This window comes from Tursiops truncatus, chromosome X (assembly GCF_011762595.2).
Source record: "Tursiops truncatus isolate mTurTru1 chromosome X, mTurTru1.mat.Y, whole genome shotgun sequence".
Classification (NCBI taxonomy): Eukaryota; Metazoa; Chordata; class Mammalia; order Artiodactyla; family Delphinidae; genus Tursiops; species Tursiops truncatus.
Genome location: NC_047055.1, coordinates 31458475 through 31470546, shown reverse-complemented (window position 1 = coordinate 31470546; position 12072 = coordinate 31458475). Strand labels below are relative to the sequence as shown.

The following is a 12072-nucleotide window of genomic DNA, read 5'->3' as shown; positions in this document are numbered from 1 at the left end:
CTTTTGGTGTTGTATCTAAAAACTTTTAGCCTAACACAAGGTCACAAGCATTTCTCCTTATGTTTTCTCCTAGAGGTTTTATAGTTTGGGGTTTTACATTTAGTTTTACATTTGGGTTTTAGATTTATAGTGTTGGGTTTATACATTTGTGTGTGTGTGTGTGTGTGTGTGTGTTTGGGGTTAATTTTGAATATGATGTGAGGTATGGGCTGAAGTTCTTTTTTGCATATGTATATTTTTTATTTGATTATTTTTTGTTTCACTATTCTACAATGTATTTAACTATTTGAATTTTTTAAATTTTGGGCTATTTTAAAGCTTCCTTCTATTCCAATATTATCAATGCTTTTTGTTTAGGAATGCCAAGATGATCAATAAATAAGGGATTTTAAAATAAAGATGGTAAATAGCATAAACCAGGGGCATTAAAGTAACAACTGATAGGTTACAAGAAATAAAATAGGCTCTGTGAGAGGAAGTCACTAGGCTCACAGAGAGTCCTGAAGAAAGGCTGAATCCCACTCAATTGCCCATCTGCTCGTGGTTACTGATTGCTCTGCAGATGGTAACAGAGAAGGGTAACACAATAAATACACATTGTTCTGGAGTCCCAGACAGTCAAGGCACCTCACTGGAGATTAAAAAACTAAAAATACCACCACCCATTAAAGACAGAGTTAAGACTCTCAAACTATACAATCTGCATGCACCGTGTTGGTTTAGAAGTAACATTCCTCAAGTTCCCTTTCTCTCTTTTTTCCTCCCAGTTATAAAATCCCTTTTCTTTTCACATGACACTGTTTTCCAGAAGAGCTACTTTTGCCCTGGGGTAGACTGGGGTGGAGATGTCTGTTGTAGCTGCCAAGAACAGTCTGGAGGGCAGGTCACTAGAAAGGAATAATCCAAAAGCAACTGTTTCTCCTGCAGCTCCAGGAGGAGGAACTTTTATTGGTGGGAGGTGGGAATGGTGAGCACCTGGGAAACTATTTTTACATTGGTCTGAAATCATCAGATCTATAACTTAAAAATCTTCACCAAACCATACGTTAGTCAAGAGATCAGCATGCATCTTTCCAGAAGAAAAGAAAGGCAAAATGGAGAAGAAGAAAAGTTAGGAGTCCTAGGAATTAGTTGAAAGTAAGTATTTTTTTTTACAGAAATGGACAACTTTGCTTCCCGGGTGGAAAAGTAAAATAAAACAAACAAAAAATAGTTGAAGAGAAAAACAACGATTTAAAATATGCAATTTAAACTTGAAATAAAATTATCGGAACCTGGTATCCCTGGTTATTATTTTTAAAATATTTTCTCATAATTCCATCATCTTTTTCAGCCTTACACCTTCTTTAGGGCTTAATTTAAAAATCTGAACAGGTTTTGCTTTTTTCTTGATGAATTTTGCCATGAGAGATGTAATCTCTATTGAGTTAAATGTATTCTGTCCTTAGATATACGATCTGGTGCCATCTAGGGTATTTTCAAGGTACTGCATATCCAGCACAGCCAACTTTTTTTTTTTTTTTTTTTTGCATTCAAAACAATAAGTACCATATATTGACTAAGAGAAAACAGAACTGTATACCCAGCCTACCATTGTAGGAAAACATTTCTATATTTTTAGTATGGTCTTTTAAAAAATGTCTTCTTATTTTACTTCAACAGGAAACAGATGATTTGAAGAGAGCCGAGAGCATGCTTCAACAAGCAGACAAATTAGGTTGCAGACAGTTTGTTACCCCTGCTGATGTCGTCAGTGGAAACCCCAAACTGAACTTAGCCTTTGTGGCTAACCTGTTTAATAAATACCCGGCACTAACTAAGCCAGAGAACCAGGATATTGACTGGACTCTATTAGAAGGTAACTAAACGTTTCTTAAATTATGTTTGGGACTACAGAGTAGAAATACATAGGCCACAGTGATTTCATAATCTTGACTTTAATAAGTTTCCTTATCCCCTTTAGCAACCGTCTGCTAGAAGTAGTCCCAAGGGCTGAGTAAAAAGTGGCAGCTGATAGAAAGGAATGATACAAGGGAACTTTTAAAGTAAGCTAGCCTAGGGTCACTTAGTTTAAGGCCACTTAGTAAACCAATGTTTTATTTTAATATTTTAGAATTAGGTCACTTTTTTAACCTCTCACCAGAAAAATGCCTGTATGCATAAAATTTACACACATTTGCACAAAATTTATAAGTTTACAATATTTATGTTTCATTCTTCCAGTCAGACTAACTGAAACTGGCCCCAGTTCCTTTCACACTTAACCTACTCAAAAAATAATAATAATGCATGGTAATTATTCGTTTAAGTTCAGGAAAGGCAGAGTTTACCTTTGCCAGATTATATATGCATGAAGTATAGTACTTAAAAATTAACAAATGTAAATAGTAGTTCATTGCATGTCTACTATCATTACTATAAAATCTTTAAATTTTATGCTTTTGAAGTTTCAAATAATTTGTTGCTCTAATATAGGCATGTAAAAGGAGTACATATATGTAGTTTAGTATTTGTTAAATGGGTAGAGGGAAGATGCAGATTAATATGAGTATAGAGGTTTATATGATATGACCCTAGCAAATTTTTAAAATAAAAACTAAACTGATAACATCAGTTACTTTAGAGGTATGGGGATTTGGGGAGATACTGGAGAAGGATTAGACAGAGGAGGAGATTTTAAAAACTTCATACACCTCTAAATTGCTTAACTGGTTATTAATAAGGTTGTATTCTTTACTTTTAAAATAAATTCATCCAGTTTAAAAAAGAAGCATGTATCTAGAGAGAATGTATTTAGAGAGGCTGCTTAGAGACTCACAATGGAGAAAAAGCTCTAGATCTGTAAAGAAGAAATAAAATAATCTTATATGTGGGTTGATGTTATATGCACATATACAAGGTATTTAGTGAATATATAAACATTGTGAATATTTTTAATAGGAGAAACTCGTGAAGAAAGAACCTTCCGTAACTGGATGAACTCTCTCGGTGTTAATCCCCATGTAAACCATCTCTATGCGTAAGCCTTCCTACTGCTATTGTAAACAGTTATGAACATCATGAATGGACGCTACACAAATAATTACAGCTCTAAACCTTTCCTAAATGTTAGTTTGTAGCATATTACTTATATTGGAAAATGTTGAGTGGTGACTCCCATTTTCATTTCCAAATACACAAAAGCCCAGATTATTTCTTTACATGATCATTAACATTAAGTGAAAGAATGTATAAATGTCTTTCTAACACCGTAGGGAATAGATATTTATATTTTGAAACAGAGACCAGAGGGTGCCTTAAGCAGACCATCCATGATGCCTTGAAGGCTTTGTACTCACTGTTCTCTCAGCCCGGAATGTTCTTTTCCACATCTAATGCGTTATTCCCTTGCTATATTCAAGCCACTGATTCAGATCTTGACCACCACCTACCACTACCTAACCCCTAACCTCGTTCTTTTTTTTTTTTTCATAGCAATTAAATACACCCCAAATCATATTATCCATATACTTGTTTCTTCCCTCTCTCTGTCCCTCTCTCTCTCTCTCTCTCTCTCTCTCTCTCTCTCTGATTTAAAGGCCAGGGATTTTTGTCCTATGTGCCCAACTTCTAGAACAGTACTTTTCAAACGATAAGCTCTCAATAAATATTTTTAAGAGAATTGGATGGTGTTAGCTCTACTTTCAGCACAGATTGATTAAAAAAATAGGAGTCTTGGGTATTATCTATGGTTTTATATATCTTGTTTGACAGTGTAGTGTTATTGTTTTTAAGGAAACATAGGCCCAGCTGTCTGAAAGCATTGATCAAATTCTTTTTAAATCATTAGTGACCTGCAAGATGCCCTGGTAATCTTACAGTTATACGAACGAATTAAAGTTCCTGTTGACTGGAGTAAGGTGAATAAACCTCCATACCCGAAACTTGGAGCCAACATGAAAAAGGTAGATAATTAGGTTGCTGCACGTATTTCTTACAGACTTTTAATTCACAATTTGTTTCTTTTGTTTGGGAAACTCGTTGGCTCTGAGCTTCTTAAGGAAAGGAACTGTGTCTTAGTTTTGTGCACACGTCCATATACAGATTAAACAAGTGAAAAATCTTTTAAGCATTTGCTTTTGTGTGTTTGCAGCTAGAAAACTGCAACTATGCTGTTGAATTAGGGAAGCATCCTGCCAAATTCTCCCTGGTTGGCATTGGAGGGCAAGACCTGAATGATGGGAACCAAACCCTGACTTTAGCTCTAGTCTGGCAGCTGATGAGAAGGTATGGTACACAATTTTAGCTGTTTAAGCTTCACTATAATACAAGTCTGTGATCTAGTCCTTATTATTTTTAAGCAAATGTATCGAGGACTACATCTTTGAAATTTCTGTGTTTAGACTCTGAAGTGAGCTTAAGTAATGAATATATGTTGGATGGCCAATGAGAGATGGCTTCTTGAAAGTGAGGCAGCAGAACTGTGACTATTTCCCTTTTTGCATAGGAAGCCTGACAGACAGACTTGAGCCTCATTTAGTGTCGGTGACTAAAAATAGCAAAAATTATGAATACCCCATGTATACATTTGAGAAAGATCTCTTAACTGTAATGCTGAAAAGCATTCATTATAACTGGGTACCAGCCAAAGCACAGCTTATTTTAAGTCCTTACCATGGTTGGACTAGTACAAAATGAGACTGCAGTAGACTGTTGGGCTTACTCATTAAAGCACTGAGAATCTTCCCCCCACCAGTGCAAAAGGCAGCTCAATGGCAAGCCACTACTACTTGAAATGTTGGTTGTTTTTTTTTCATACAGTGCAACTCTCTTTCCATGAAATCTAAACCTAAAGAGAAGAAATTAAAGATAAAGCATGTTTCTAATTGAATTTTTTCTCATGAAGTAGATCAGGACCTTTTCTTCTGCTTCTTTTAGATATACCCTCAATGTCCTGGAAGATCTTGGAGACGGTCAGAAAGCTAATGATGACATCATTGTAAGCTGGGTGAACAGAACATTGAGTGAAGCTGGAAAATCAACTTCCATTCAGAGTTTTAAGGTAAGAATTCCATGTTTGACTATTAAACACTGTTTGCTCTAGAAAGTATCTGTAATTTGGAAGGCTAACTTTTGGTTTCTTTGCGAGTGAGAATCATTGTTGGGCCAATGGCGTGATTCTTTTTTAATTCACTGGACTTTGTTTCTGGCAGCTTTATATAGGTAATCCACGTTAATTTGTACACATTGAAATTCTCAGATGTATTGTCCTTTTACACTAGGACAAGACGATCAGCTCCAGTTTGGCAGTTGTGGATTTAATTGATGCCATCCAGCCAGGCTGCATAAACTATGACCTTGTTAAGAGCGGCAATCTAACAGAAGATGACAAGCACAATAATGCCAAGTAAGGGATGCTGCATAATATCCTGGCAAGAGCACAGGCGTTATAGTCAGGCAGACCTGCATTCTCATTCAGGTTCTGCCACTTGAGAATGATGTCACCTGGGGGAAACCTCTTCTAGCCTCAGATTCCTCATCAGTAAAATGGGCTCGATCATACTTACCTTGGAGGGCTTCCCTGGTGGCGCAGTGGTTGAGAGTCCACCTGCCGATGCAGGGGACGCGGGTTCTTGCCCTGGTCTGGGAAGATCCCACATGCCGCGGAGTGGCTAGGCCCGTGAGCCATGGCCGCTGAGCCTGCGCGTCCGGAGCCTGTGTTCCGCACGGGAGAGGCCGCAACAGTGAGAGGCCCGCGTACTGCAAATAATAATAATAATAATAATAATACTTACCTTGGAGATTTTGAAATGTATAAAATCTGTAAGAGCCTAGCGTTGCACCTGACCTAGTAGGTAGGTGCTCAGTCAGTCGTTGCTTTAGTAGATTACAGAAATAATGTATGTTTTAATGCAACTTAGCTGCAAACTCACAAGTGAAAGATGAGCTAAGAATAACCATGGCTTTGATAAGAGTATTCTTCTGTCGCACTCTTTTAACACGCATTATCTAGTGATGTCTCTCTTACTTGCATAGACCAATTTACTATGTATGTTGAGTTTATTATCTTGGTCCCTTAAGTGGGTAGGATGCTAAACCCTCAGGTGGAACTGTGCCTTGAAAGTTTCCTGTGTTTCAACAGTATTGAGGTCTTTTCCACCTGTCTCTTCCCTTCTCCAAAGACCTAGACTGTGATCTGGTTTCACGGGTAACCCATGAAAACTTTCCCAGTACACACTGAAAATCAGCCCCCAGCTGGGCTTCACAGGATAGCTAAGAAACATTACTGCAAAACTTCGTGGTTAAGCACGTCATTTCTGCCCTCCTTAAAAAAATATTTGTAGCGTAATATGATAAAGATTTAATATCCATAATTTATAGAGAACTCCTGAGGCTTCTTTTTCCAGATGCTTGATCATCTTTAAAGATTCCTGTTACGGAACACCTAGAAATGCCTTGTGTATTAATTGAGGGAAGCTCCTGCAGATTTCCCCAGCTGGACATGTCATGTTCTTTTCTCCCTTCCTTTCTCTACACTTTGCATTCCTTGCTTCGGCCACTCTGGCCATGTACCATGTAGGCTCTCTCCCCTCCTTTGAATATTTGGAAGTATTCACTGCATCTACCAACTTGTATTTTGCGTCTGGCATAATTTTTTCCACCCCAAATCTCTAAGATCTCATGAGAGTTACTATTATCTTATTACATGCTCAACGAGAATATCAATCTGGGTAATTATATATTCTAGAAAACTATTTTTTTCATATCAAATCAGTGCTCCAAAATTATTTCTCATTTTATATTGTAGAAAAAGAGTGAATAAATATTATCAGCCCAAAATAGTAGAGCTTAAAAATCTGGTGTCACTTATAAGTGACCTCGCAAACAAAATAAAACAGAAAACAAAATAACGAAAAATGAAATCATTCCGATTTGAATTTTCACTATAGAAGTTTTGCGTCCTAGACAAATGATTATATAAGAGGAAATAGATGTCTCATGTTGTGCCCTTGACTGACCAGAATTTCACCTTAATTATTGTTTCCTCCAAAAATAGGTACGCAGTGTCAATGGCTAGAAGAATTGGAGCCAGGGTGTACGCTCTCCCGGAAGACCTTGTGGAAGTAAAGCCCAAGATGGTCATGACTGTGTTTGCATGCTTGATGGGCAGGGGAATGAAGAGAGTGTAAAATAACCAATTTGAATAAAAACAACCTTGCTCCCAAGTGCATGATTAGCAGGTCAGCAATTTCCAGGTGAAGTGCTCATGGCTTAAGGAACCATTGGTTATTTAAAGGACTTTTAACAAGACTAAGCTCATCATGGGAGCCCTCAGGGGAAAGAGTTTTAATAACAACTCCTCTTTCCCGTAGTCAAGGTGGATTTGTCATGCCCACCTGAAATGTGGTCATAGCCAAATCATTTACTTGCTCCTCCTAGATCGCTGCCCTTGACGTTTCCCATTGCTGTACGTATTTCTCTCTGTTTCTGTTTCCCTCTTAGAATGTCCACCTCCTGGGACTTGCTTAGATGATTGGATATGAATATTATTAGACAATAATTCTGCTTTTCATCCAGTATGCTAGTTCTTATTCAAGAACTGTGGTCAGAGGGTATTTGGATATGAGTATCCTTCGCTTATCTCTCTAGTACTGAAAATTTACAGAAGTAACTGGCTGTGTAGAATGTAATAGAAGCTTTTCATATTCGTTTATTCTTAAAAATCAGTATCTTTTTACAGTATTCTTTCTACATGATCCTTTTTTGTACATTTAAGAATATTTTGATTACATTAAATAAGACTGCTGATTTTGCTACTTTTTTTAAGGGGTCTTCAAGTAAGTAAAAAACATACATTATAGGTAGAAGAAAAATGTACCTTGAATTTCCATCTTCCCTCTCACACCGAAGCTGTAAACAATTGACATATTTTGTCTTAAAACACTTGGTTCAATATATGCTTATTTGTTTTAAAACCTGTATCATCAAACTCTCTCTTTAGATTTAAAGTGCTGTTGAATATGACACTTTTGAGGAGAGAGTGGGCTCAGAATTTAGGCAGGATACGGTAGGCCAAGTATGCTAAGTGTATAATAAATTTTCTAATTTTACACCTAAGACAAGGAGATGCGGTCACTAAAAAATAAACATATATGTAGGACTTAATGTACTCTTGCTTTGTCAAGCTGTTTGCTATAGTTTTCAAGATCACAATGTTACTCTAACTCTGAAAAGTGATGTAATCTGGTAGCAATGTATTAGTTCAAATAAAGGCATTTACATAATAATTAGTCTCTTCATGCTTCTGTCCCTTAGTAGTATGCCAGTAATGTTTGCCAGGTTTTTTCCTCCAATATTCTAACTCTTTTTCTGGTGTACTTTATAATGATGTTTGTTAAATTTAAGCTTTTGCAGCTGAATTACAGGGGCTGACTGAGTTAAGGATACGATCAGTGGGGTGAGATGGTTTTCTCCAACTTACCAAAATTTCCTTATCCAATTTCTCCCTTTTTCTTTCTCTTCCATCTCATTCACTCTTTTCAATGTTTGATTTTATACAGAAGATCGAAACAGTGGGTATCAGAACAACCAGGGAAGAGAGATGGTTTACGTTAGGTTTTCTCAACCTCATCACCATATGGACATTTTGAGCTGGATAATGCTTTGTTGGAGGTGGGAGGGAGCTGTCCTGTGCATTGCAGGGGTTTAGCTCTATCCCTGGCCTCTACCCACAGATGTCAGTAGCACACCCCCAGTGTGTAGATAAAATATGTCTCCAGACCTGGCCAAATGTTCCGTGGTGGGAGCAAAATCATCCCTAGTTGACAACCTGTTGTTCATGGTACCATTTCAAGGTTTTGTGTGAATGAGTAATATGAAATGTAGTCCTTTGAGGAAGTGCATGGTGATACTATAAAATAGTTTGTATTTATAGTCTTAAGAATAAGAAAGACCTCTCTTAGTATGATACAAACCCCAGAGACATAAAATGAAAGAATGATAAATGTGACAATTCTGCTTTTGCAATAAATAAATAAATATAATAAAGTAAAATATAGATGACCAAGGAAAAAAGTTTAGTCCCATATGTTAGTCCATTCATAGACTGGGTGACATAAATAACAGAAATTTATTTCTCACAGTTAGGCAGTCTGGAAGTCCAAGATCAAGGCACTGGCAGATTCACTGTCTGCTGAAGGCCCACTTCCTAGTTCGTAGATGGCTGTCTTTTAGCTGTAGCCTCACATGGTGGCAGAGGCAAGGAAGCTCTCTGGAGGCTCTTTAATAAGGGCACTAATCCCATTCATGACTTCACCCTTATAATTTAAGGCCCCACCTCCTAATACCATCACACTGGGAGATTAGGTTTCAATATATGAATTTTGGAGGAGACCCAAACATTTGGTCTATGGTGCCCATATCATGGATTTTCTTAATATAAGGACACCTTTTACGAATAAATAAAAGACAAGTCTTCTGCAAACATATGCCAGGGTAACTGATGAGATGGGATGACTGTATCTTACGACCTATCTTCTACCTTATATTTCCAATGCTTATCTACATTGTTTCCTTCCAAGTACAAAAGTTCTTCTCTGTAGGTAACTACGTCCCAAATGCCTTGAAATGCCTTTGAAGCAAGAGAAAAGGCTTACTCCATCTTGTCCTTTATTCAAAAAAAGAGCTGGTTTCTTGGGTGGTTCACTGCACAAGGCCCACAGTCTGTAGGAATGCACCTTTGGTCTGTTAAGTGTTCACATAAAGCAATTGGCCTGAACACACCATTTCTTCTTTCCTCCAAATAAAGGGCTAAAATCACTAATATATTCAAAGCACTAACAAATCTATGAAAGAGAAAGTTCCTTTAGAAAAATGGGCAAAGGAGGTAAATATCCAACTTAAAACCTATAATTAACCAATGAACATAAAAAGCAAATGCTGATTCTCAAAAAGTAATGAAACCAACAAAGAATTGCCTTTTTTAGTAGACTTTCTTTTTTTTTTTTTTTTTGCCACACCACACAGCTTGTGGGATTTTAGTTCCCTGACCAGGGATTGAACCCATGCCCTCAGCAGTGAGAACGTGGAGTCCTAACTACTGGACAGCCAGGGAATTCCTGTAGACTTTATTTTTAGAGCAATTTTAGGTTCATAGCGTGAGTTTATTTCTGGGCTTTCTGTCCTGTTCTGTTAATCTATATTTCTGCTTTTGTGCCAGTACCATACTGTTTTGATTACTGTAGCTTTGTAGTATAGTCTGAAGTCAGGGAGTGTGAATCCTCCAGCTCTGTTCTTTCTCAAGATTGTTTTGGCTACTCAAGGTCTTTTTTGTTTCCATACAAAATTTAAAAAATTTTATGTTCCAGTTCTGTGAAAAATGCTGTTGGTAATTTCATAGGGATTGCATTGAATCTATAGACTGCCTTGGGTAGTATAGTCATTTTAACAATATTGATTCTTCTAGTCCAAGAACACAGTATATCTTTCCATCTGTTTGTGTGGTCTTCGGTTTCTTTCGTCAGCATCTTATATTGTTCAGACTACAGGTCTTTTGCCACCTTAGGTAGGTTTATTCCTAGGTATTTTATTCTTTTTGATATGATGGTAAATGGGATTGTTTCCTTAATTTCTCTTTCTGATCTTTCATTGTTAGTGTATAGGAATGCAAGAGATTTCTGTGTATTAATTTTGTATCCTGCAACTTTACCGAATTAATTGATGAGCTCTAGTAGTTTTCTGGTAGCATCTTTAGGATTTTCTTTGGTATAGTATCATGTCATCTGCAAACAGTGACAGTTTTACTTCTTCTTTTCCAATTTGGATTCCCTTTATTTCTTTTTCTTCTCTGATTGCCGTGGCTAGGACTTCCAAAGCTATGTTGAATAAAAGTGGTGACAATGGAATCCTTGCCTTGTTCCTTAGAGGGAATGCTTTCAGCTTTTGACCACTGAGAATGATGATACCTGTGGGTTTGTTATATGCAAAAGTATCTTTAAAGATGTTCTTTTTAATCCAGGATACAATAAAAATTTACACATTGCATTTGATTGTCAAGTCCCTGTTCTGCCTTTAAAATGTAAGACACAGGAACAATCTGTTGCTCTTTTCGTCTTTTGTGCCATTGACATTTGTTAAGAGTTTAGACCAGTTTTGTAGTAGGATGACCCACATCTGAATTTGATTGTGAAAAGAAGGGAAAAAAATTATTTGCCATTTAGACAAAATAATATTTACAAAACCTGGTATAAATGAGCTTATGATGAGTTTGTAGCATTTGTTTTAGGTGGGTACAATTGAATAAGTGACATGGCTTTTTGGGGGGAGGGGGTCACTTAAAATTTTTATTTTGAAATGATTATAAGTTAAGAGGAAGTGTCAAAAAGTGAACAAGTGGTCCCATGCACCCTTCGTCCAGTTTCACCAGTAATAATGTCCTATATAGCAATAAAGCCATACCTTGGAGAGATTGTGGGTTCAGTTCCAGACCACCGCAATAAAGTGAACTTTTTGGTTTCCCAGTATGTATAAAAGTTATGTTTACACTATACTGTAGTCAGTTAAGTTTGCAGCAGCATTATGTCTAAAAAAAACTGTACATACCTTAATTAAAAAATACTTTATTGCCAAAAAATGCTAACCATCATCTGAGCCTTCAGCAAGTCACGATAGTGACATCATTGATCAGATAGCATAACAAATATAATAATAATGAAAAAGTTTGAAATATTATGAGAACTACCAAAATGTGACACACAGACCTGAAGTGAGTAAATGCTGTTGGACAAATGGTGCTGATAGACTTGCTTGATGCAGGGTTGCCACAAACCCTCAATTTGTAAAAAATGCACTATCTGCGAATTGCAATAAAATGAGGTGTATATGTATATAGTACAATATCAAACACCAGGTGGATGAAATGGGTAAAGGGGGTCAAAAGGTACAAACTTCCAGTTACAAAATAAACATGTCCTGGGGATGTAATGTACAGCACAGTGACTATAGTTAATAACACTGTATTGTATATTTGAAAATTGCTGAGAGAGTAAATCCTAAAAGTTCTCATCACAGGAAAAAGATTTGTAACTACGTGTG

General features: G+C 36.8%; 1 protein-coding gene across 3 annotated transcripts in view; it reads left to right on the top strand.

Annotated features, from left to right (window-relative positions):
* Positions 1-11022, top strand: part of PLS3 (plastin 3) — a 90211-nt gene extending 79189 nt beyond the window's left edge. For all 3 annotated transcript variants that reach the window (XM_019949484.3, XM_073799123.1, XM_019949483.3), the window contains exons 10-16: positions 1663-1858; positions 2941-3019; positions 3830-3944; positions 4133-4266; positions 4918-5041; positions 5262-5386; positions 7037-11022. In XM_019949484.3, coding sequence (XP_019805043.1) covers positions 1663-1858; positions 2941-3019; positions 3830-3944; positions 4133-4266; positions 4918-5041; positions 5262-5386; positions 7037-7169 — 906 coding nt within the window. In that variant the 3' untranslated portion in view covers positions 7170-11022. The remainder of the gene's footprint in view (positions 1-1662; positions 1859-2940; positions 3020-3829; positions 3945-4132; positions 4267-4917; positions 5042-5261; positions 5387-7036) is intronic.
* Positions 11023-12072: the final 1050 nt, after the last annotated feature.